This window comes from Mirounga angustirostris, unplaced genomic scaffold, assembly GCF_029215605.1.
Source record: "Mirounga angustirostris isolate CCGP_5_RB_7025 unplaced genomic scaffold, mMirAng1.0.hap1 SCAF_6, whole genome shotgun sequence".
NCBI lineage: Eukaryota > Metazoa > Chordata > Mammalia > Carnivora > Phocidae > Mirounga > Mirounga angustirostris.
In genome coordinates this window covers 130,391,597-130,416,627 of record NW_026991714.1, presented here as the reverse complement: position 1 = coordinate 130,416,627, position 25,031 = coordinate 130,391,597, and the positions used below count along the sequence as shown (strand labels likewise).

The following is a 25,031-nucleotide window of genomic DNA, read 5'->3' as shown; positions in this document are numbered from 1 at the left end:
TGTGACATCCAGGAAATGAGTGACTCCGCCGCCTTTAGGGCCGCGCTCATGGAGGCCTGGAGGCGGGAGCCGGCCGGGGTGTCGCCGCCCCCGTCCCCCTAAGTGCCCGGCGGGGCGCTCGGCCGAAGCCGCCCGCGAGCCGCGGCCTCCGGGCCCTGGGGACCCGCGCGCGCAGCCCGGCTGGCGCGGTCCCTGCCGCGAGCCGGAGCGGGACGAAGGCCAGCGTAAGTCCCGGGGCGTCCACCTCGCGTGGCGGGGGAGGAGGGGCGCGGGGCGGGGGGACCGCGGGTAGGCGGCGCTGCGCCCGCGGTGGGGGCGCGCAGCGGGGGCGCGGGGGGCGCGGGCGGCTGCTCGGCCGGGCGCTGGGGTGCCTGGGGAGACCCGCTGCGTGGTCCTCTGCGGCGCGCGCGTCCTGCGCCCCCGCGTCTCCGCTCCAGCCCCGGCCGCGGACCCCGGGGGCGCCTCGCGGCAGCCCCGCGCGGCGGGCAGCGCCTCCTCCGGGCGCCCGAAGCGGGGCCGCGACGTTGTCCCTTGTGCCCGGCGATCCGTTACTTCGGACCCGGAGTGCTCGGGCAGAAAGACAGACCGGGTCACTCGGCTCTTGGGCCAGCCTGCTTCCCCCCCCGGAAGCAGGCAGGGGGAGTGCAGCTTGTTTTTTCTCGGTTTAAGGTAGTGAAGCTGTGGGGTTATGGGGGCGGGATGAAGCCTCCACAGCTTCCTCTTTAGCGACTCTTAGTGGAGGAGACCCCGCGCTGTGCAGAACTTTCTCGCGGCTACACAGTCTCTGCCGCCTGAACCTTAACCCCATCCCCACCCCTCCCCAGTGGCTCTAGCTTTCTGGCTTCCAGGTGTAGGGACTCAGAAGCCCCAGGGCCAAGCTTCCCATCCGAAATGCTCCTCTTTAAAAACCAAAATGCTGCCGAGCAGGAAGCGAAAATGTTTTGCTGAGCGACTCAGGGACCGCATGTGGCCTATGGCATCCTCTGCCTGGTGTGCGAAGGAACCTTCTTCAAAACTAAAAGAGCTCCAGATACTGGCAGATCCTAGACCCCGGCCTTCGGGATCTAAATCAGTTTGAGAATCCTGTTCTATTTTGTCGTTACTCTTTTGGATTTGACCCAGGCGCTTCCCTTTTACAAACCAGTTCTGCCTCGGAGAGGCTGCCAGGTAAAGCTGACCTGAGCCTGGTGTAGTCCCAGGTCCAGGCTGGCTGTGAAAACGGCCTGGCAGACGCAGGGAGGATTGCTGCCGTTAGGCTATAACATGCTGGGCCGTGCTCTGGAGGCCTCCTCCCAGCCTACGTGCCTAAGTGGCTTTCATTGTTTGCTAATTCCCTGTGCCGGCCACCGCTGCAGGCCAGTCTGCCCTCGTGTCTGCACTGTGGGTAACCATAAAGTGGTTAGACTGACTCTGCTCTCTCTGGGTGGATGGAAAGCCTTCTTCAAATTGCCATACCCGCGCTCCGCAATTTTCAGAGATGCAGCCGATTCAGGCTCTGGCTTTCAGGGGGCAAGGGTCTGAACTTTTAACCCGATGCCATCATCCCAGAAGTTGTCACCTTACCAGCAATGGCTCCCAGCTCCTGCGGTGCTCAAAGGGAAACAAAGAAGAGGGTGTGGGGGCGAACTTTTTATCTGAGGGCAAGAACAGGGAAGAACTTCTGGTAGAGGCTTCTGGCAAAGTTGCCCACCGGAGAAAGTACTGTCTGGGAGAAAACTGGTTTTGGGGGCGCCTGGGTGGCTCAGTCGGTTAAGGGTCTGCCTTCTGCTCAGGTCATGATCCCCAGGGTCCTGGGCAGGGAGCCTGCTTCTCCCTCTCCCTCTGCCCCTGCGCGCATGCGCTCTCTCTCTCTCTCTCTCTCTCTCCCTCAAATAAATAAATTTTTTTTAAAAAAGAAAGGAAGGAAGGAAGACAAGAAAGAAAAACTGGTTTTGCATTTTTCCCTTCTTGAACCCCCTGGGGTCAATAAGAGAAAGACAGTGGGGGATTCTGTCTGCTGGAGGGGTACACATCTCAGTGGGAGGCAGTGACCAGCAGAGCCCCTGGAAGGGTAGCGTTGGGCCACTGGAGGGCATGAGCTCAGGGCGCCATGCCACCTCTTGGAAGGGGCGGCACTGCCAGAGGGAACTGGTCCAGAGGGGAGGGGATGGCAGGGAAAGGGGGCTCTGCAAAGCTCGTCTTATGAGGGAGAAGGGCGTGAACCGGCAATAGTTGTCTCCGGGATGAGAAGCCGAGGGGGATGAGGCTGTGGCCTTCAGAAATCTCCAGGACTGTCATTTGAGAAAAGGAGAAGACTTGCTCTGTCTGACCTCAGAGACTCAGTGAGTAGGAGAAGCAGGAAGACAGGTCTTACTCAGAAGTGAGGAGTAACTTGCCAACAACTAGAACTCCTCCGTTGGCAATGCACTGCCCATCCCTGACAGCAGAGACAGCTGGCCGTCAGCAATTAGGAAGGCCAGAGTCCCTTCAGAGGCCAAAACTGTGGCTCCGTATTTGGGGCTGAGAAGTCCCCCTAGTAGGGATGAGGTATTAGTGCAGCCTGTGGGGTTTTAACAGACTAGTGTCCTAGAGTGCTGGGGTGCTGAGGACCGGTGAACTTATTTATGACTGAGACCAGTTTATCCCAGATAGACTGATCTCAGCCTTGCAGGGGAGAGGGATATGTTTGAGAATGCCAAGGGTTGTTAATAATAACAGCCAAGGCTGTTGCTAGCATATTCCGCTCCTTATGTGAATTAGAATAAGATGTACCTCTCTGCAAGAGGATGACACCTTGGTGACATGTAGGATACCACCTTGGGGCCTCATCTTGATAGACATGGCCAAGGCACATAGCTGGACAAGTGCATGTGAGCTGGACTCATCCTCACCATATCCTGGCCAGATGTTCTTGAGCAGTACACCACCTGTGCAACCATACACAGCAGCCATGATAACCAAACATTATTGAGGGCTTAGCATTTATTTGCCAGGCTTTTTTTTTTTTTTCCCCCAAACCACTTCCCTTTCATTAAGTCATTTAATCTTCATAGGAGTCCTATGAAGTAGGCATTGTTATCCCCATATAGATGAGGAAGATAAGGCATAGAGCAATGACGTGTTCAGGAGCCTGGAAGCTGAGTCCCAATTACTGAACATTCACAGAACAAGAAGCAGGTTAAGCTTTTTAAAAACATTTTTTTTTAAAGATTTTATTTATTTATTTATTTGAGAGAGAGAGTGAGAGAGAGAGCGCAAGAGGGGGTAGGGTTAGAGGGAGAAGCAGACTCCCTGCCGAGCAGGGAGCCCGATGTGGGACTTGATTCCGGGACTCCGGGATAATGACCTGAGCCGAAGGCAGTCGCTTAACCAACTGAGCCACCCAGGCGCCCAAGAAGCAGGTTAAGCTTTAAAAGCTAGTTTGGGGGGCGCCTGGGTGGCTCAGTTGGTTGAGCGTCCAACTCTTGGTTTTGGCTCAGGTCATGCTCTCGGAAGTCATGGGATCTGCCCAGTGGCGGGCTCCACACTCAGCAGGGAGTCTGCTTGGGAGCTTGGGATCCTCTCCTTCTCTCTCTCCCTCTGCCCCTTCCACTGCTTACATGCTCTCTCTCATGCTCTCTCTCTCATAAATGGATAAATCTTAAAAAAAAAAAAAAAAAGAAAGAAAAGAAAGCTAGTTTGGTTGGGGCTCTTGTGGAAGAAGGGAAGAGCAATTGCTTTTTTCTTTGTCAAAGGAAGAAATACCCACTCCGCTCAGATGGAAGAAAGATGGAAAACTCATTTGGCAGCAGAAAGGCGAGGAAAAAGAGCTCGCTGAGCCTTGATGGCTCATGGGAGGCCTGGCCCAAGTATCAGCTGACTTTCCTTTTTAATTGCTGGGCAGTGTGAGGTGGCAAATCCAGTTTGGGGCCTGACATGAGGGTGATGAGTAAGTGCCACCTGGGTGTGGTGCAGAGGGAAAAGGCCACAGCTACTCGGGGCCCCTGACCTAGGCAGGAAATGCCCCCAGGAGTGGAACGAGGTGGCGAGTGTCCAAACATGCTGTCCCAGCACTTCCCACCCCCCAGTCCCCATCTATTCCCTCTTCCCTTCCCTGTCCAGGCCCTGTTCACCTGTAGACGTCCTTCCCAAGCTGGTTCAGGAAATCTTTCCCCAAATTCCATTTCACACCTTCGTTTATATATGATCACTTCTTTTCTGCACCATACATTTTAGCACTTAATTAGCTGGAGTTAAACATGTTACTACATACTATCTATAGACAGTATTTTAAATAAACTAGCTTCTCAGCCGATGAGGATGTCTCAAAGACTCTTGGGAAGAACCAGCTGGTACCCAGCAGATTTCCCATAAAGGGTGGTATTTATGTGGATCATGTCACCTATCCCAAGTCTAGCTCTTAGCTGTTCCTACTCAGAAACCCCATCTCCACAATTTTCCGAGTGGTTTGGACTTGGACAACTGAGTCACTTCGAGAAGCTCCCAGAAGTGGGGGTGCAAATTAGAATGCTAGTTTTTTTAATTTGGAAGACTTGTGGCCATCACCATCATGCAGACTAGATGGTATCTGATTCCTGCATCCTGGGTGAGCCACATGGGAATCCAAATTTCCAGGCAGCTCGTGCTTGGCAAAGCAGCACAGGGAGGGGGTTGTCTAATAGCATGGGGGCTCTCTTGACTTCTGTGGCCCGCTCATCAGTGGAGAGATACCTGCCCGGTAGACCAGTACTCCAGTCAGCCTGGCTGTGTAGGTCTCCTTGGCCAGAGTCTCAGGGGCAGTGTTTACCTGATAGGATGTCTCCATTTCCTCTTGCATAACTTAGCTATTTTGATTTTACTTACTTAATTTGTTTAGTGCTTTATAAGCATTAGCTCCCAGCCACACAGAGTTTCATTTGCATAAGTTAACCACTACACCTGGGGGTAAATGCTATATGCAAATTAAGAGGACTTGGTCAGGTGGCCTGGATGGGTCAACAGTAAGCCAAGCACAGAGCAAAGAACATGGTCCCTAATCCGCACAGGTGCTTGGGGAAGTGGAAGGCCCCAGACTGGCCACTTACTGCAGGCCCTGTGCAAGGCGAGCTTGCCTCGGGTCAGCTGGCCTGCCCAGATGGCCTCTCTGGATTTAAAGGGCTCTGTGTGATCTCTGTCCAGGCCCCCTCGTGGCTCATCTTTAGTGAGCCACAGTCTCCAGGTGCCTCGGCATCTTGGGCTTCGGAGTAGGGTGGACTTGGGTGAGTCCTGGCTCCGCTGATCAGTGGATGGATGTTCTCTGTATTTGGGCAAGTGCTTTGACTATCTCAAGCCTCAGTTTCATCATAGGTAAAATGGGGATAACCACTCACAGGACACGTGTAGAAAGCACTGCGCACTGTGCCTGGCACAGACCTCTAATCTGGCTAGTATGAGCTCTTAAAGGCAGTCGAGTTCAGTCGAGGATCCACATTCTCTGTTGAATTGGGCCCCCAGCATCCCCATTCGTGCCACTGATGTCTGGCCAAAGGACAAGGCTATAGGGACCCAGACTGTCCCAGAGGCTTAGAAGGAAGGAGCTCATCCCATCTGAGCCCTTGCTGTCGTTTGTTCAGAGCTGAGGACAAAGCTGCTAGTCCCCACCTTTCCACCTACTCTGGGGGAGGGAGAGTCAGGTTTGAGGCTGGGTCTGAACAGGCATCCATCCAGAGGGGAGAGAAGAGTGAGGTTTTCTGGGAGAGGAAGAAGGTCGCTTGGGGGTGCCTAAGAGGTCTGTAGGGCCCCCCTCAACAGTTTGGGACCTGTGATACTCCCCCTCTATCCAAGTGACCCACCCCCTGCCATCGGCTGAATGGAAGCACCTCCAGGTGACATCACTGTTGCCCATGGCAACACCTCACCTCCACCTTAAGGTAGACGGGGAGGAATAAGAACCGTCCCAACTGTAAGACACATGTTGAAGGGAGGGAGCACAGAAGGTGTGACATCCACAGGTGTGTTTCTCACGGGCTGGGCAAGGGGAAGAGGGAGGGGCTGCAGTTCAGAGGTCTAGGCTGGGAGCCAGTTGGGGGTAGGTCTCTGGGCCTTGGGCTTGGCCGAGGGACTAGAGCTCAGTGCTGAGGGCTGAAATCTTGTTTAGTTCTCTGAGCTGCAACTAGGAGCAAAGAGCGTGACTCCTTACAGTAGCTTCTGGCAGCTTCCATAGCCCCGGGTTTCCCTTCTACAGCCTGAATCTGGTAGGGAGAGTGGGAGGTAGGGGATCAGTGATGGGGAGATCAGGAAAATGGCTTTCCCTGCTTCTCCACCGTCACCCCCGAAGGACAGCAGGACACAGGGATGCCCATGCCCTCACTTAAGAGAGAACCTTCGTTCGTTGCTTGAGTACTGGTTATGCAGGTACAAGGTGCAAGGCGGTGAACGCGCTCGGGATTCATGGGCTTCGCGGCGCTTTATGATCAAAGGCACACAGAGAGCAGGAATGTCTGGGATGTGACCTGGGGGAGAGAGTAGGAGGAGCCCAAGATAGCTCCAAAGCTGAGCCCTCCTCCCAGGCAGCCAGTGCGTCCCACTATGTCATTCACCTGCAAATGAGTTGTCTGGAAATTGTGGGCTCTGTGTTGTTTCCAGGACTGCCATCTGAGGATCTGAAAGTGCTCTGTATATTCTCTGGTACTGCTGCTCCTATCCCCATTAAACAGGCAGAGAAACTGAGTCCAACTGCTAATATCAGCTCCAAGGGCTGGTACCAGCTGGGAACAGAAGCGAGGTTCGCAGCTCACCCCTCACCAGCTCTAGCGCACCCCATAGAGTTTCCAGTCGGCCTAAACGAAAGCCGCGGAATCCCTTCCTCCCCAGGAGTTCATACAGGGGTTCGGAGGCGGTGGAGATAGATCCGAGACTTGGGGAGTGGTGTTAGAGAGGACAGGCATGGGTGTCAGCTGTGTCCTGCCAAAGAACAGAGTCCCACAAAGTCCGAGTGTCAGAGGCGGGAAGACAGCAGGCAGACCCCCGACTCCAGGTCTCCTCCTGTGTGACTCTGTGATATTAGCAGTTGGACTCAGTTTCTCTGCCTGTTTAATGGGGATAGGAGCAGCAGTACCAGAGAATATACAGAGCACTTTCAGATCCTCAGATGGCAGTCCTGGAAACAACACAGAGCCCACAATTTCCAGACAACTCATTTGCAGGTGAATGACATAGTGGGACACACTGGCTGCCTGGGACGAGGGCTCAGCTTTGGAGCTATCTTGGGCTCCTCCTACTCTCTCCCCCAGGTCATTTCCCTGAAGTGGATACAGGAGTCTCCTAACCGGCACCAAACCATAGGGAGGGCGTTGTCATAATTCTAGTCCTGCTTGTTGGTATGAAACCATGCTCATAACAAACTGTCCTCCCAGGAGCCTCTTTCAATAGCCAAGAATTCTTCAAAGTAGTCAGGGAACCTGCCTGAAGTTCATGAAAAGGTCCTTTGTTTGCTGAGACTTTGTTCCAGAGTCGGTTAAGGGGCAGGACCACAGCGAGCCTGGGCTGGAGGGGAAGAGAATGGGGGATGCCTAGGCCCTACCCCTGCTTGCCACCCCAAAATGCCCCTTTCTCCCTGATGCCTCCCGGCAAAAGGCACTGTCCAGTGTCAGAAGGGCCCTCCCTCCCTTTTCCCAACGCACTGTCCTTTCAGCTACAAAGCCAGCTCTGACAGCTCAGCTCACACACCCAGAAGCTCCGGTGGGAGGGGCCTTGAAAGCCCATTAAGTCTGATTCCCTGCTTCGTGCCCTGATTTCACTTAAGTTGGCACCTGCCCTGCCCTAAACGGTACAGGAAAGCCCCTAGGTGCATGTAATATTTCACAGACAATCGGGTCACTGAGCAGCACAGCATGATGGGAAGATTGGAGGCTTGAAAGTCAGTCCTGAGTTCGAATCCCGTCGCTGATAATGAGTGAGGCCTCACCACACTGAGCCTCAGTTTCCTTATCTATAAAATGCAGATAGTGCCTCTTTCAGAGGTTTATTGTGCAGATGAGACCCGTAAAGCATTTTGCACAATGCCTAAATCTCTATAAATGTCCCACGTTGGCTGCTAGTTTTTAAGCTCTCCCATGGGATGTCAGGGCCAAGGGGCTGGTCTGTTCTTTTCTGGAAAGTGAGAACTGCTTGCCACTCCACCAAGGGTTGCTTCTCTGCTTCTTTTCCGGAATTTGCTTCAAATCCTGTATCCTCCATTTATCTTCTATTTCTGTAAGACTCTCAAGCAAGGAAGTGGGCGTCAAGGGGAGAGGCAGCTGGGGGTCAGATAAACTTGTGTCAGAGTTCATTCCTGGGTCGTTTTCTTGGTAAACATGGGCAGTAAGTCAGCCTACAGTTCGAAGGAGGCCATCCACACCTGAAGTAGCTGAGGTCTGTCTCCGGGCTGCATCTGGAAGGGTTTTTGCTCACATTCCCCAAGGCACTTACCACTGTTAGCGCTTTGCTTTTCTGACAGCAGAGCGCTCCCAGGAAGAAAAACCTTAGAAGTGACTTCGTCAGGGATCTCCCACTACACCCCCATTTCAAAAAGCAATGAGTTTTTTTCCCCCACTCCTGACTTCATTGATTCACTCAGCATGCATCGAGGAACCCCTGAACCTTTAATACCAGGCATCAGGGCACCATGGTGGTTTCTCCTTCTAGGTGCTCAGAAGGCCTGGAGGATCGGTCAGTGTTGATGCTGCCAGACTGGGGGTGGGGGGGAGGGTGGCAAGCTGCGAGCTCTCCAGGTGCCAAGTTTCCTGCTCTCCCTCTGTGGCAGCCCCTGGGGCCTTTTGAAGAAACAGGGAGGTGGAGGAGGCAACCAGGCCAAGTCCCCAGGCTTCTGGAATGCTGCAGGGATGTTGTTCACCCCCGTCTCCCCAGAGGAGTCCCTAAGGTGCAGGATTTAACAAATCAAAGGGGAGACCTGGCCTTATCACCCATACCGATAACCGTGTCCTTTACGGAGCACCAGCATGTATGGGACCACCATGCCAAGAAGGAAGTACTCTTGTCACCCCAAGTGAGAGACTTGGGATTCAAACCCAGGCCCTCTGATTGCAGAGCCTGGGCCCTTCGCTGCTGGACACTAAGCCTCCGCAAAGTGTTAAGCTCTTCTGAGCTGAAGATCTCGGGCTCTTTCTTTCTGGGTGGCCTTGGGGTGGAGTATGTCCCTGTGAACTTGGCAGGGTCAGGGGCTGCTTGCTGCCTGCCCCAGCCTGACCCACCCGTCCCTGTCGTTGGTTCAGGCGCCCCCACTATGCGCCAGGCGCAGCCTCGGGCACAAGCCAGGGCAGAGCGCGGGCATCATTCCCTCCCTGTGGCTGGCTGTAGCGGTCGTCATCATTTCGTCTAATTCACAGGGAAGAGAACTCTGTGCGGTCCTAGCCGAGTCTGGGGGTAGTTTTGCCAGCAGTTCTCTCAGACTTACGGTGGAGGCCCCCTGCTTTCCCGGACGGGGAGTGCTGGTTGGCCCTGACTGAGGCAGCCCTGGAGAGGGCGGGCGGCCGACCGTGTCGTTCAGCCCCGGTTCCTGCCACAGAGAGCACAAGCTGAGAGGCCCCCACTAGCTCTGAGGCGTTTTACAACTGGGTTGGCCTCCATCTTGCTTTTATTAATTCCCCTTGCTATTCCCCTTGATTAAGATGAAAGGGGTTTTAGATCTTTGCAGGCGCAGAGCGCGCGTGCGTGTGTGTGTGTGTGTGTGTGTGTTTGTACATACACGCAGGAGGCCCAGAGCTCTTCCCTTCTCACCCCCCCTCCCTCCCTCTTCTCCCCTCCCCCCGTCCCCCCTGCCCAGCTGGGGCGCAGGCATTGTGTCTAGTATGGCCCAAGCCCCAGGGGACCAGGGTGGGAGAACAGCCTGGGATTTCACTGTGTGGGGGCCAGAATCCCTCCAGCCAGGCCGTGAGGAAGAGGGGGCGGGTGGGGAAACTGTGGAAAAGTCCCGGGGGCCCCTGCGCTCCCTGGAGAGACCAGGTTGTCTTTGTGAGCTGGTCTGTCTTTGTTCTCCTCCAGGGATCACAAGGAAGGTGGTGCCCAGCAGCCTGTTTCATCCCATCCATCCCCAGCTCATCTGTGAGAGCGGGAGCAGGGTGGCCAAGGGAGGGCTTTGTCTCCACTTTGTTTTCCTTTGTATTTTCTCTCTGGTTCCTGCTCAGCCCCCTCGAAGACCCTCCCCACTGAGCCAGCGTGTTTGCTGTTGTCTGGAGCCTGCTTTCCGTCACTGCAGCCTGGCCTCCCTGCCCCACAGCCCAGGTGTGGCCCGTCCTGAGCATTCACCGCTCTGCTTGGAGGCCGGGAGTGGAGAGACCGCAGGGTGGAGGGAGGGAAGGGGGACGAGTCTGGGGAGCCTTGGCGTTCCTGCCGGAGGTGGGTGTTAATGTTCCCTCCCAGCCAGCTCTTGTGGGCGAGCTGGGGCCCAGAGGCGGAGGGAAATTCTGAGAAACACTAGCTCAAGCCGAGGCAACCTCTGACGGTATATGAGGGCTGCTTCACTGTGGGAAATGGTTACCTCTGTGTTTCCATTGTTAACACGCCCCTGTGATCTCAGGTCCAGAAATCTGAGGTGGGAATCCGGGGATCAAGGGGGACGCTTTGGTACACACCCTCTATAGGAAACGCATCCTTCCTGAGAACGGAGGACGCGTGTGGTGCCTTCTTTGGAAAGCGGGGGTCTCCAGAGGGCAGGATGTGAGCACCCTGGTGGGTCCCCAGGATCGCACGCGTCCTTGGTGCCCTGAGCAGGCATCGCTGCATGTGGGTCTCTGCCAGGCGCTTTGGGGACTGTCAAGACAAGCCTTCCAGGCCCTGGAAGTTGTGGGGTCAGGCCAGAACTCAGGCAGCTCACTATGCTAAAAGAGCAGGATGGGGTGAACTGGGGAGATGGCGGGGTCTGGAGCTGTGGGCCTGGCATGGCCTCGGCCCCTCTGCCCTTCCCCCTCCCGGCTCTGTGGGCTCCTGCCTGTGAAATGGGGCTGCCACACTGGTGAGCCGAGCTACCTAAGGGGAGAGGCGGGGGAGCAAGGACTGTGGGCTCCCTGCTCTGGGACATCTCCAGAGATGCCATCTGCACAAGGCACCAGGCCTACCTGCACTCAGAAGGGCTTAATACATATGCTGTCACCCCCTGTCCCCCCTGCCCCCACCCCCCTGCTTGTTCTTGTATCCCTTTCAAGAAAGAAGGATTTGTCTCAGGAGTTGGGGGTGGAGAGGGATGAGGAAGGCTCTTGGAGGCCGTTTCTGAGATGGGCTTGCTGTGAGGACCATCGGGTAGGGTTTGGGTCGTGTGGTGTGGACACGATGCAGGGAATTGGGGGCAGTACAGGAGATGTTCAGGGGACAGGCAGTAATCGGAAGTGGCCAGGGCAAGTGGGAAGAGAACTGAGGGGTCCCCCAAGGCTTGGTGGGGCCAGGCCCTGAACATCAATCTGAAAGCTCTGACCCGTGTCGCAGTGAGACGGAGAAGGGCGACCTCCAGAGGGGAGGAGGTGGTGGCTGGGGGTGACAGAGGGCTCCACCTCAGAGGTGGCAGGGGGGCAGGGTGGGGCCAGGAGGCTGTGTTAGTCTCCGGGGCTGCTTTGACAGAACACCACAAACCAGCTGGGTGGCCAAACGACAGAAACGACCCTTTCAGAGTTCTGGAGGCCTGAAGTCTGAAATCAAGGTACCTGCAGGGCCACCCTGCCTCCGAATGCTCCGGGGGATGGGGGAGGGGTACTTCCTGGCCCCATCCAGCGTGCGGGGGTGCTCCAGGCCTTCTGGGCGAGGGCAGGGCAGCTTCGCTTCAGCCTCTGCCCCCGGCTTCTGTCACCTTCTCCTCTCTGTCTGTTTGCTCCTTTTCTGTCTCTTTATAAAGACACTTGTCACTGGATTTAGGGCCCACCCAGGTAATGCAGGCTGAGCTCATCTCAAGGTCCTTAATTTAATTACATCTGTAAAGACGCTTCCTTCCAAGTAAAGTCACATTCACAGGGTCTGGGTGTTAGCATGTGGACTTATCTTTTTAAGGGTCACCGTTCAACCCACTGTAGCAACTGTTGGATTCAGGGTGGCCTGGGGGAGAATAGGTGAGAGAAAGCTGGATGTGGACCAGGACAAAAGGCTGCCAGGGGAGCCCCTTCCTGTCTCTGGGGCCTGCAAGCCTGCCTGCCATGCCTTAGCGTCTGAGACGCCAGGCCTCAGTCTGTCTGTCCCAGGACACTGTGATTTCCCATGACGTGCTGTGGGGACATCAGGCAGCATGACTGGACGGAAGGACACCCTGTCCTTCCTGGGAGATTGATGGCTTCCCTGCCTTCTCCATCTGTTGCTTGCCAAGGGATGTGCGTGAGCTGCTGATGGAAGAGCAGGACCAGGAAGGATGTGGGCTCTCCCACCCACATCAGTGGAGTCCAGGTCCCTGTCTTTCCTGCACTTGGGCTGACCAGCTGCATGACCCCAGACCAGAGGATGGGGTTGGCATCCTGGTGACTTTTTGGAAACCCCTCCCCTTCTGAAAGCGGGCCTTGAGGAAACTTAGTGCTTTGACCGGTGTGACTGGCCACCCTCTGTGCGTCCGGCCATCGTGGCCACGGGGCCATGACAGCAGAGCTCACCTTGACGAGAAGACCACTCCCTTCACAGCATAGACTTTGCCATGGCCTCTCCTCCACTGGGCATGGCGGGCAGGGTGGGGTGGGGGATTGTCTCTCTGCTCTCTCCCTCACCCCGACCAGCGTCCAGTCTTGGCCCCTGCTTCTTCTGAGCCCAGTGTGGAATCCCCCTGGGTTAGGGAGGGGTGGTGGGGGTCTGGTTCTCCAGTCCTGGGGACCACAGACCTTAGACAGTAACACCAAGTGCTCCTGAGTGCATACCCAGTAGGCTGCAGAGTCTCTGTTCTCTTCTAGTCCCTGGAGAGGCTGTGGAGAAGGCCTTTATGTAAATCCCTAGCACAGGCCTGGCCCATGGCCAGCCCTCATAAATGCCGGTTATGATTATTCTGGGGGTGGCTGCTGGGATGACAGGGAGACACTGGAATACAGTCAGGACTGGGTTTAGGGAGAAGGGTTGAGACAGGGGGGCTATTTCAGGGAATCCTGTTCACAGAGGAAATAGTAGGAGGTGGAATTGCTGAGGGGGAACAGTGAGGAGAGTCCCAGGGTCAAGGGCAGCCTTGAGGATGCTTCCTAGGGGATGGGGAGTGCCAGTGGACAGGAGAAAGGAGGCACGCAGAGGGGGCTGGGGACCAGGGCCCACAGGCTTTAGGTGGCCCACTGACATATTTTATTTGGCTTCCAATTTGGCTAATTCAAAGAATTTTTGAAATAGCACCCAACATTGTAAAATTGAGGGATATTGATAAAATCCAGATTTCTGGCTTCTCTTGGGAAAAAAAAAAAGATCATGTCATTCTCGGCACGCAGCACATGCAATGTGGTGGCTCTCCCCTTTAGACAAAGCATGTGGGACCAGTTGACCCCATGCCCATCACTTGGATCCCTAGCATCCGCAGCCTTGCCCATTTACTACAGGGCCCTGCCCCCATCCCTCTCCCCCACATTTGGTCTTACAACCCTTGCCTTCAGGAAGGTGACTGAAAGGAGGGAAGGGAAGGAGCCCAGTGGCCATGAAAGTGGCAGGTTGGAGGAAGGTGAGCCTGGCTGGAGGCCAAGACAGATGTTCTGCTGGGGGGGAGGGGTGGGGTGGAAGGTGTTGGGGGTGGCTGGAAGGACACGGAGAAGAAGAGACACGGGGGGCCCAGCACCTCACCCTTCAACCCATTTCTCAATTACGCTTTGTTGGTCTCTTCCTTCCTCTTTCCTCACTTCCTTTCTGTGCCTGCCCTCCCTCTCCTACCCAGGCTTGAGGCCACAGGACCCAGCCCCTCCCCAGTGCTGCTCAGCCCCTCCCCTGGCCCTACCCCCATTGGGGGTGCACACAAAAAGGAACCTCAGCAAGAGATGGCCTTGCTGGGGCGTGGGCCAGTCTGCAAGGCCTTTCTCCTCTCCTGCAGGGGACTTCCGTCCTGGAAGGGTGAGAGCCATCTATGCTGAGTCTGTTTACACCCCACCCACCCACCCCAGGCCCTGAGTTAGGTGAAGAGGAAGGAGCCTCTGGAGACATGTGACTCCCACAGCAACCATCTCTTCCCTAACACATGAGAAGTCAGCTCTCACTGAGATATTGGGCAGCCTGGTGCCCGGGAGGAGACAGGAAGACATTCAGCTTTTGGAACTTGCTGGAACTGTAGCTAGGAAGGCAGGGACTTGTGGGCGAAATGACACAAGGGAAGAGCAGCAAGGTGGCCTGACCTGCAAGAGTTCCGAGAAGGGCAAGGGAGGCCTGCACCGAGGGTCAGGCTCCCAGAGCTGGTCCTGAATGAAGGTGCCCCTGGGCTGGGCGGGGAAGCTGACGCCAGCGTGCAGCATGGGCTCCGCTAGAAAGAGGCATGGGATCGGGGTCAGACAGGCCAGACCGCAGGAGGAGAGCCTCACTAGGGCTGCAGACAGACGGCTTGCTCATGGGGCCCAAACTCCACCCCAAGACTCAGGGTCAAACTCAAGCTCTGCATTCAACCTATCCTTTCTTACAGTCCTGTTTCCTCGGGGCACAGCCAACCCGGACGATCTGGGTGGTCGCCCCTGGCCCTGATGCCTGGGAGGTGGCAGGGCTCACTCATCCCCTGGGTGGGTGGAGGGAGTACAGAGGGAAGGGGACAGCTCACTGCAGAGGGAGCCTTAGAAGCCACACAGTAGACCTTTCTGACTATCAGTCTCTTCACAAGGTAGGATGTTGCGAGTACCTAACTCATGCTCTGAGAATCGAACGACAGAATACACGGCAAGTACTTAGCTTTGTACATTCTGGCTGTTCATGGGAACACGAACGCCCGCCACCCCTTCTCTTCTGTCTGTCCGTCCAGGAATCCCTGGGAGGGCCTGCCTGCCTGGACCACTTTGACCCCACCCTCCTGCTCAGGCAAGTCTCCTCTTTAGGTCTCTTTAGTTTCATCTGTAAAATGGGCCTTAGATGAGTGCAACACTAAATTCTGACTTCCTTAAATGTGTGGCTTTATTGCCCCCAAACAGCCATGTACCTCGCCAGGTGGGCCTGGGAAACTCCAGCACGAGACCGGGCACACAGGAGGGGTGCAGCCCAAACTTACTGACAGCTCCGTTTCCTTTGGCCCCTTCTTCCTCAGAGGGTGCAGAGCCTAAGCAGTGGGAAAGGGACCCAAGGAACCCCCCCGGGGCCTGGGCTGCAAGTGGCTTCCCCTGCCATCAACCCACCTCCTTTATTCTAAATTTATAAGGAAACCACCTCAGCCGCTCCTTTCAGCTCTAGGATGACGCCAGGGCCGGGGCCACTCTTGCTGTTATAATTAGCAGAGCTAATTGCATCTGACAAGCTGGGTGTGGGGCAAAGCCCCCACGAGCTGCAAGATGGGGCTGCAGGGACACCGCGGGAACCACGCCCCCCTCCTCCCTGGAGGCCTGCCTGGCTTGGGCAGGGCTGGTTGCCAGACGTGAGTGGGTGCTGGAACCACCTGAAGGGCTCGTTACAACATAGGTGCTGGGCCCCAGCCCTGGGATTGCACCTGTGAGCCCTGTAGCATCCAGCATTTCCTTGTGCATAGTAGGTGCTCTGTAAACATGGCAGGATGGAAAGAACTTGGGCTTTCCAGGTGGAAGCAGAAAGGACAGGCTGTATCTCAACCCAGCTGTGCCTTTTCTAGTCGTGTGGCTAGAAAATTGCTTTTTGTCTCATACTTGGTTAACCCATCTGTAAAACAGGGATAACACCAGTTAGGTTATAGGGTGTCACTGTGCACCCAGCACTCCTAGTGAGGGCTTGATAAACGGAAGCATATCTCTATTAGACAACTCTTAGTGGCATTCATTGGATCAAGCTCTGATTGGGGTGCTGGGGGGCTCTGGGGGATGCAGGAGTGACAGACCCCAGGGAACAGAGAGGCCATCTAGGGTTTCTCCCCCAGAGTCTGAGGCTTCTGCACAGAATAAGGGTCTGAGGAAACCATTGGTCTAGGCCGACCACCTGCAGCCCTCTGCCCCAGCCCCTGCTGCCTCGTGACCCTGGCTCTTCGCCAGGCTAAGTTTAGCTGTGACCTGCATAGGCCACCACACTCTGTGGGCAGGGGCCGGGGGTGGAGAGGAACTCAGCAAGTTTCCTGCCAGCTTCCTGGCAAGCAGACAGACAAAAGCCCTCAGAGTGACCCAAGTTAATTTTTAAGCCCAACCCATCTGGATGTCTCAGGCCATGTATTAGGGCAGCCTCATAGGGGTAAGAGCCTTGGCCCAGGGCAGAAGTGGACAATTTTGAAATTGGGAAAAGGGGCCCTTTGGGAAGGGGTTGTGTGTGTGTGTGTGCGTGTGTGTACATGCATGTGTATTCCATGGTTTGGGGAGAGCCTCCCAGATACCTGTCTGTCCCTGTGGTCTCCAGTAAAAGTCACACCACTCTGGTTCCTTCTCATTGTTCTGGCCCCGTGGCCTCCTGGGCAGTATTCCCTGTGGCTTGGTTTGGGCAGAGGAAGTAGAGGTTCCAACTTGGCCCCCTCTAGTGAGCACTGAGCAGCCACAGTCCGTTCCCCATCCCTTAGGTTGCCATAGGCAGAGCCAGTCTGTCCAGACGTTAAAAGGAGCAAAAAGGCAACTGGGATCTCATCTGATCCCTGGGAGCGAGTTGATGGTTTAAGTAAGGAGTGAGTCAGAACTCCACCTCCAGGAGGATCCAAGGCTCCAAAGGCTTCTCCCCTTTGCTGAGGGGCAGGGTGGGCAGAATGGCATGCCAAGGGACAGCTACGCTAGGAGCATTTTGTGCTTTCAAAGCACTTTGGAGCATGCTTTCCTCCGCACCCCTAGGACTTGGCAGGGCTGGTGTGCTTAGCAGGTGAGAAAACAGAGGCCTGTGGAGGCCTAGAGGGAAGGAGCGAATATTGAAGGGCATCTATTCTGTGCCAGGCACTGTGCCAAGCACCTGAAAAGGATTATGTCCCGTAACTCAGGCTTCTAGGAAGGAGGGTCTGCTGTTAGCTCCATCTCAGAGGGAAAGCTGTGGAGCCCTGGAGAAGCTAGACCCCTTGGCAAGGAGCAGAGTCACGTTCAAACCCAGGCCTGTCTGCTTCTAGAGCCCAGGCTCCTCCCACTTTGTCAGCCCATCTCCCTCGTGCTCCCGTGAGTCTTGTAACCCTACTCCTGTCAGTGTTATTGTGGGCTGCTTGCATCCTGCCAGAGTACCTTGTAGGGGCATCTGTGTCGCCCCTCAAGAACCCCTATGGGCAGGGTCACTGCGTTTCCCCCATCCCATCACAGATACCCTTTCGTGAGAAATCGCACTTGGGGGCAGGCATTTTGCTAAGGACTTTATATGCATGATCTCGTTCAAGCTTTACAACATCAGGTATGATTATGACCATTTCACAGATGAAGAGACTTAAGGTTTAAGACGTTGAGTGATTTGTCCAAGGACACATAGCTAGTACGTGCCCACGTTGGCTTCTAGCCCTATCTTGTCTACTCCAGAATCCATCCTCTTAACCCCTTGCATACAGAGTCGATGGCTCCAGTTGGTTTGGAGCTTTGAATGTTGCCTGTCCCAGTACAAGGAGGCTGTTAGGAAGCTGTTACAGTCCTTGAACAAGGCATGAGGATGCCCACAGGTAGCCCCGTGGAAGCTGTTGGGGAGAGAGGAGGAAGATTCCCGGTCGTAAGGCTTGACAATGGCATCACTCCCCACTTGCTGGCATCCTACCCCGAGTTGGCATGGAGACTGGTCACGAGCTGCCCAGGACTATACTGACCTGTCGGGCTCTACTGGGCCCAAAGGGGGCTGCCCGTAGTACAGGGGCCTTCAAGGGCCTCAGAACCTCCGAATTCTCTACCAGCTGGTTGCTGCCTGGTGCTGTGCTTCTTAGCACTGCACGCCTTGATCTTAAAACCCTGATCCACGTCAAGAAGCCAGTCTCACGGCTTTGCCTCGGACCACCCTGGCAAAACTTTCCATTGAGGTTTCCGTCGCGTGGAAACCAGGGCTGACCCGCCGCTCCTTGTCTTGGGGAAGAAAAGCTGGCTAGCTTCCCCCCGGACTTCTTCTTCACCCACACCCCTTCCGGCCTGACTTCCTGCACTTTCTCCTGGCCTCCGTCTCCTCCTCACGTTCACCTCTGAGGCCTGATGTGTGTGCGCGCTGAACTCGGCTGCCGGCGGACCCCGCTTTCGGTTCCTGCTTGCGTGTCCAGCTGTGTATGGGATGAAATCACATCTGAGCAGCAGGCTTTACCCACGTGTGGCAACTCAGGTCACGTATGTCCTGGCCCTGCTGGCTAGAACCTGCAGACATGTCTTTACCTAATGCCACGTCCCTGTTCCTTGGCACCGTTAGGGTAAGAACCAGAATAAGTGGTTTGAAGGGTGCAAATTCAAGGATAGGGAATGGGGCTCAAGCAAAGTGGAGAAGCTCCTGTCAGCATGCGTTGGCATACAGGGGGCCAGGGGGCCCTCTGTGTTCTCTGTTGTCCAACAACGTCATTTGGCCATTTGCTCTCCTCTAGAAGTCCCAGGCAGAAAGGGGGCGGGGCAAGCATGGGAAACGACTGTTGTTAGTCCCCAAGGTTCCTGCCTGGGAGAGGTGAGGGTATAATGTAAGGCTTACCCTGTAAGACTGCGCCTCTCAGACTTTAATGTAGATGGTATTAAAATGCAGATTATGGTTCACTAGGTCTGGGGTGGGGCCGAGGTTCTGTGTATCTTAACTCCCAGGATTGTAAGGGGTTAGCCCTTCCCTAAAAATCACTTGAGATCTAAAAAATCCATTTGTCCTAGAGGAATGGAGTGTCTCCCTTCACAATTAAGAAGTCAGATGTAAAGTTTAGACGACTCAGGAGAGGAAATCCAATGACTCAGTCACTCTGGTTGTCTCCAAGATTGCCCTAGGGAGAGACCCAGGAGAAGGCCAGGAGGTCAGGGTCTGAATTTGGGCTGAGGTCTTACAGATCAGAAGGAGGTTTGCGGTAGGAGAACACAGGGGCCCAAAACTGCTTCAAAAACACTTGCTGTCACTCTGGAAAACAGTATGGAGGTTCCTCAAAAAGTTGAAAATAGAGCTACCATATGATCCAGCAATTGCACTACTGGGTATTTACCCCAAAGATACAAAAGTAGGGATCCGAAGGGGTACGTGCACCCCGATGTTTATAGCAGCAATGTCCACAATAGCCAAACTGTGGAAAGAGCCAAGATGTCCATCGACAGATGAATGGATAAAGAAGATGTGGTATATGTATACAATGGAATATTATGCAGCCATCAAAAGGAATGAGATCTTGCCATTTGCAACGACGTGGATGGAACTGGAGGGTATTATGTTGAGCGAAATAAGTCAAACAGAGAAAGACATGTATCATATGACCTCACTGATATGAGGAATTCTTAATCGCAGGAAACAAACTGAGGGTTGCTGGAGTGGGGGGTGGGGTGGGAGGGATGGGGTGACTGGGTGATAGACACTGGGGAGGGTATGTGCTCTGGTAAGCGCTGTGAATTGTGCAAGACTGTTGAATCTCAGATCTGTACCTCTGAAACAAATAATGCAATATATGTTAAGAAAAAAAAAGAAGAAGAAGAAGGTAGCAGGAGGGGAAGAATGAAGGGGGGGAAATCGGAGGGGTAGACGAACCATGAGAGACGATGGACTCTGAAAAACAAACTGAGGGTTCTAGAAGGGAGGGGGGTGGGAGGATGGGTTAGCCTGGTGATGGGTATTGAGGAGGGCACATTCTGCATGGAGCACTGGGTGTTATGCACAAACAATGAATCATGGAACACTACATCTAAAACTAATGATGTAATGTATGGGGGTTAACATAAGAATAAAAACAAAAAAACAAAAAAAAAAAACACTTGCTGTTCAGTGAATCTATGCTCTGCACCATCCACCGTGCCATGTACACCATCTGCATGGTTCGCCGCATCCCTAGGTACTGTGACCCTGTGGGTCCTATGGCCTTCCTCTTGTCCAGTAAGGAAACTGGGTCTCAGAGAGGTGTGTTAACATGCTCAAGGGCACACAGCTAATCAATGATAGGGCTGGCCTTGGAACTCAGCCTTCTTGTTCTTAACCACTAGGCTTAACTGCCTTGAGGAAAGTCACATTGGCCACAAGGCATTCGCTGGGGAGAGGTGGGTTGAAGTATATAGGAAAACAACACAAACCGACTTAAAGTGAAGATATTATTGACTTGTATGACTTTAAAAGTCCAGAGGCAATGGCTTCAGGCATAGCTGGGTCCAGGGAATCTGCTTTTGTCTACGTTGGCATCTTTCTCAAGCAGACCCCCACTTTGAGGTCTAGAGAGCCCCCCCGCAGCTGCGATTCTGTTCCCTGGCAAACCTAGTCTTTCTCACCATCAGCCCCAGCAAATCCCACCTCTGTGTCCTTCCCCTTGGCCGGAGGGAGGTCCTGTGCTCCTCACTGAATCCACAGTGTGGGGGTGGGGGTGTGGACTAGCTTGGGCCCCGGGTTATATGTTCACCACTGGAGCTGGGGGTGGAGTTATCCCCACCCAAGCCATAGGAAGGGGGCCAGAAAAGGGTTGGCTCCTGGGGAAAGTGGGTTGCTGCTTCCAGAAGGAGGAAAGCCTGGGCAGACAGAAACAGGACAGCCTCCACGAGTTGCTCAGCCAAGGATTGCTGGGTGCAGGGACTTTGCAGTTCTTTCTTCCAGGGCTCCACGGAGGCACGGGCTGGGGGGAGACTGTGGGCTGGGCGGGAGACAGTGAGACCTTCTTCAGCTCTGTGGGACAGAGGTCGGTGAGAGGGTCCGGGGAGGAAGTGGCCTGGAGGGCAGCTGGGTGTGACCCTTGATCTGTCTCTCTGTATGGCAGGCACGTTCCAGCCATGGCTCTGGGGCTCTTCCGGGTGTGTCTGGTGGTGGTGACGGCCATCATCAACCACCCGCTGCTGTTCCCGCGGGAGAACGCCACGGTCCCCGAGAGCGAGGAGGAGATCATCCGCAAGATGCAGGCGCACCAGGAGAAGATGCAGCTGGAGCAGCTCCGCCTGGAAGAGGAGGTGGCCTGGCTGGCGGCCGAGAGGGAGGCCCTGGAGCAGGTGGCCGACGAAGGCCAGCAGCAGAACGAGACCCGCACGGCCTGGGACCTGTGGAGCACCCTCTGCATGATCCTCTTCCTGGTGATCGAGGTGTGGCGGCAGGACCACCAGGATGGGCCTTCCGCGGACTGCCTGGGCGGGGAAGAGGACGAGCTGCCCGGCCTGGAGGGCGCCCCGCTCCGGGGCCTCACCCTGCCCAACAAGGCGACGCTCCAGCACTTCTACGAGCACTGCATCCGGGGCGCCACGGCCGACGCGGCCCGCACCCGGGAGCTCGTGGAAGGCTTCGTGGATGACTTGCTGGAGGCCCTGAGGAGCCTCTGCAGCCGGGACACGGACTTGGAGGTGGAGGACTTCATTGGCGTGGACAGCATGTATGAGAACTGGCAGGTGGACAGGCCGCTGCTGTGCGACCTCTTTGTGCCCTTCGTGCCCCCCGAGCCCTACCACTTCCGCCCGGAGCTCTGCTGCTCCCGCCGCTCCGTGCCCTTGGACCGCCAGGGCTACGGCCAGGTCAGGGTGGTCCGGGCCGACGAGGACGTGCCGGGCTGCGTGTGCGGCAAGAGCACGCTGGGGGAGGACATGCTGTGTCTCCTCCACGGCAGCCACAGCGCCGCACGGCCCGGCCGCGGGCTGGAGGCCCTGCTGTGCGCCGGGGACCCCCCGTACCTGGACACGGCGCAGGTCATGAAGTGGTTCCAGACGGCCCTCACCAGAGCCTGGCACCGCATCGCCCACAAATACGAGTTCGACCTGGCCTTCGGTCGGCTGGACTCCCCGGGCTCCCTCAAGATCAAGTTCCGCTCGGGGAAGTTCATGCCCTTCAACCTGATTCCCGTGATCCAGTGTGACGACTCGGACCTGTACTTTGTGTCCCACCTGCCCAGGGAGCCCTGCGGGGAGACCCCGGCCTCCAGCACCGACTGGCTCCTGTCCTTTGCCGTCTACGAGCGACACTTCCTCCGGATGACCTCGAAGGCACTGCCCGATGGGGCCTGTCACCTCAGCTGCTTGCAGATCGCCTCCTTCCTGCTGTGCAAGCAGAGCCGCCTGACCGGCCCCAGCGGCCTGGGCAACTACCACGTGAAGACCGCCCTGCTGCACCTCCTGCTGTCCCGGCGGCCGGCCGACTGGCAGGCGGGGCAGCTGGACGCCCGGCTGCGCGAGTTGCTCCGCTTCCTGGAGAAGAGCCTGCTGGAGAAGAAACTCCCTCACTTCTTCATCGGCAACCGCAAGGTGCCCGAGGGCATGGGACTCCCTGAGGCCGTGCGCAGGGCCGAGCCTCTCAACCTCTTCCGACCCTTCGTCCTGCAGCGAAGTCTCTACCGGAAGACAGTGGACTCCTTCTACGAGATGCTCAAGAACGCCCCGGTGCTCATTCGCGAGTATTCCCTGCATATCCCCTCAGACCAGGCCAGCCCGCCCCACAAAGCTGTTGTCTTGTAGAGCATCCAGGACCCAGGGGGCCAGGACGCGGGGCACCCCACATATCCACGCCTCGGGGGGCATCTGCAGGCCCCGGCCCGGGAGAGCGACGGGTGCTGTGCGGTGCCCGGGCTCAGCCCACCAGGGAAGCCAGGCCCTGTGGCCCGCGGAGGAAACAGAATTCCAAGCTGGAAAAGCTGGTTTGCTTTTACACCACTGGGGTCCTACTGGTGAGGTTATTGTCTGGGTTTGGTTGATCCTTTGCAGCTTACTTTTGGATCACCACAAATGGCCAAGATGATGACAAAATCCTCTCTGGACGCTGAGCTAAAGACAACGCAAACATTGATGCGGGTGTAATTTTTATATCCCAGGTCCAGGCTTTACTTAAATATCAACAGAGGATCTGCAGGAATGCTGACGGGGATGCATGTTAAGACCCTGCAGCCTGTTTCCAGTAATCCTTGGCCCCAGGCATCCGCGGCCAAGGCACCAGCAGGGACACTTGTGGGAATTTGCAACCTTCCATCCACAGCCTGCACATTAGGGGTCCTTTCAAACTATTTGTAGAAAAGACCTAGAAGAGATTCAAGGCCCCAAGAGGCCAATGTCTGTTGCACAGAAGTGGGTACTTGGTGGCAGAGGGAAGTTTCAGTCAGCCACTTTTTCAGCTCCGTGTCTCACTCAGGGTGCTCCCCCTTTCCCATCCCTTACCCCAGTGTGCTGTGCCCTGAGCCCCATAGGTACCTGTATACCGTGCTGGGGACAAGCTCCACAGCCGGTCTCTGACCATCCGTGTGGTGGGGGAGGGCGGATCCCGGAGGTGGAAGCTGCAAGAGACACAGGGTGACTGGGGCCAAGGGTAGCACCTGTTCCCAGGGCGCTGATGCGCAGTTCAGAGAAGATGGCAGAGCTGAGGAGGGAGGGAGGGAGGGAGGGATGCCACAGCCCTGAGTTTTCCTCGGCAGGGTCGCAGTCCTAGAACCAAGCATGCCTGGAGGCAAGAGGAGACCCAGCTCCATCCATTGGCCCCAAGACCTATTCACTGCAGTGGGGCACCCTCACGGCACAGAACCCCCCTTTCTGGATGGGCTTTGCCAGCCACACCAGATGACCAAGACCCGAAGAGACTTGGCCGACTGGAAACACGCAGGGATAACTGCCGACCCAGCCCCCAGGCCCCAGAGAGGTCACCCCAGCACTGCTGGGGGCTGTGGTCACTGGGCAGGCGCCAGAGCCTGCGGTGGGAGCTGGCCCGTCTCCAGGCCTGGGTCAGGGGTTGGGAAGCCACTCCTCCTCCACTTCTGGCTTCGCTGGCCCTTTGGGAGTTTCTCCCATGGTAGTGCCTCAGTAACCCTTGCAGCAAGCCAAGGGGGAGGCAAGAAGGAGCGCACCTGAACCAGCACCTGAGTTCCCCTCCAGGGTTTAAGCTGGCCAGGCCTGCCGAACAGCAGACCCCATTCTGTGGGGGTGTCGGGCTCACCACAAGCTGCGGAGGATTCTGTCCCTCACCCAGGGGTGCTCTCACCTGGCCCCAGTAGTTCCAGAAGATGGATGGTTTGCCTGGCAGGGTTCGCTTGGGGCAGGAGGCTCGGCTGTGATGGGGCACTGAGGCCTGTAGGAACCCTTCCATGTAAGCTGGAGTCGGACCACGCAGACCTGGGTCTGCTCTCCCCAGCGCCGGAGCAGGCAGCGTGGGGCCAGGAAGGGTGGTCATGCCCACGTGGCCCCCAGCAGTAGCCCCAAGCCCCCATTCAGTTGTGATTTGTTTCCAGAATCGGGGTGAATGTCCATATTTATTATTGCCCATGCCTTGCCTTCCCCCCCCACCCCATCCTTAGCTTGTGCTTGGAGGAAACCCCACAGCCGGGAACAAGGCTCCAGAAGCCAAGACCAAGCCTGAAGCTCCCTCAGCCTCGCCTTGGCTTCCAGGGAGAAGTTCACTGAAAAATGACCTTCTGGCCTCTTGTTTATCCAGAGAAGACAACTCAGCGGGGCAGTGGGGATCTTCTATGCACCAAAGCTGCTTCTGAAGCGGAAAATAGCCGAGCTCTCGGTGTTTCATGCTGCCTTATTTATATGAAAGGAAGAATTAAATTCTTGCAAGGAGTAGAAACTGGTCACAGTGTTTGTTTTACCTTCAGGAAGTCTGTGAGGTTCCCTGGGCCAAGTTGGGGAGCAGGGGGGGTTTCCTGTTGACCAGCGGAAGCTTTCACTCCCTTTTGATTCTTATGCTTTCAGGAAACTTTTTAGAAAAATCACAAAATAGAGTCTTTCTAGCCCATCTCTGAAGCAGCCTACAGAGTTCCAGAAGGGGAATGGGGGATGTCAGCCCAAGACCTTCTTTCCCCGAGCTCGATGTGCAGACAAGTGTGGGAGCTACGAGGAGCACGAAGCTTTTGGGTTTTGAGGAGAGAGATTGTCTTTTCAATGGAGGGTTTAGTCCATCAGGGCATTTGACAGCCCTTTCCACTAAGGACAGCCAGGCCTCTTTCTCTGAGGAAGCTCTCTCCTTTCCCAAGCAGGCTTGACCCCACC

General features: G+C 55.9%; 1 protein-coding gene across 1 annotated transcript; it reads left to right on the top strand.

The window, feature by feature from the left end:
* Positions 1-24,613, top strand: ITPRIP (inositol 1,4,5-trisphosphate receptor interacting protein). Its single transcript, XM_045878779.3, has 2 exons — positions 1-224; positions 20,843-24,613. The coding sequence occupies exon 2, from the start codon at positions 20,856-20,858 to the stop codon at positions 22,512-22,514; it is 1,659 nt and encodes a 552-aa protein (XP_045734735.2). The 5' UTR covers positions 1-224; positions 20,843-20,855; the 3' UTR covers positions 22,515-24,613.
* Positions 24,614-25,031: the final 418 nt, after the last annotated feature.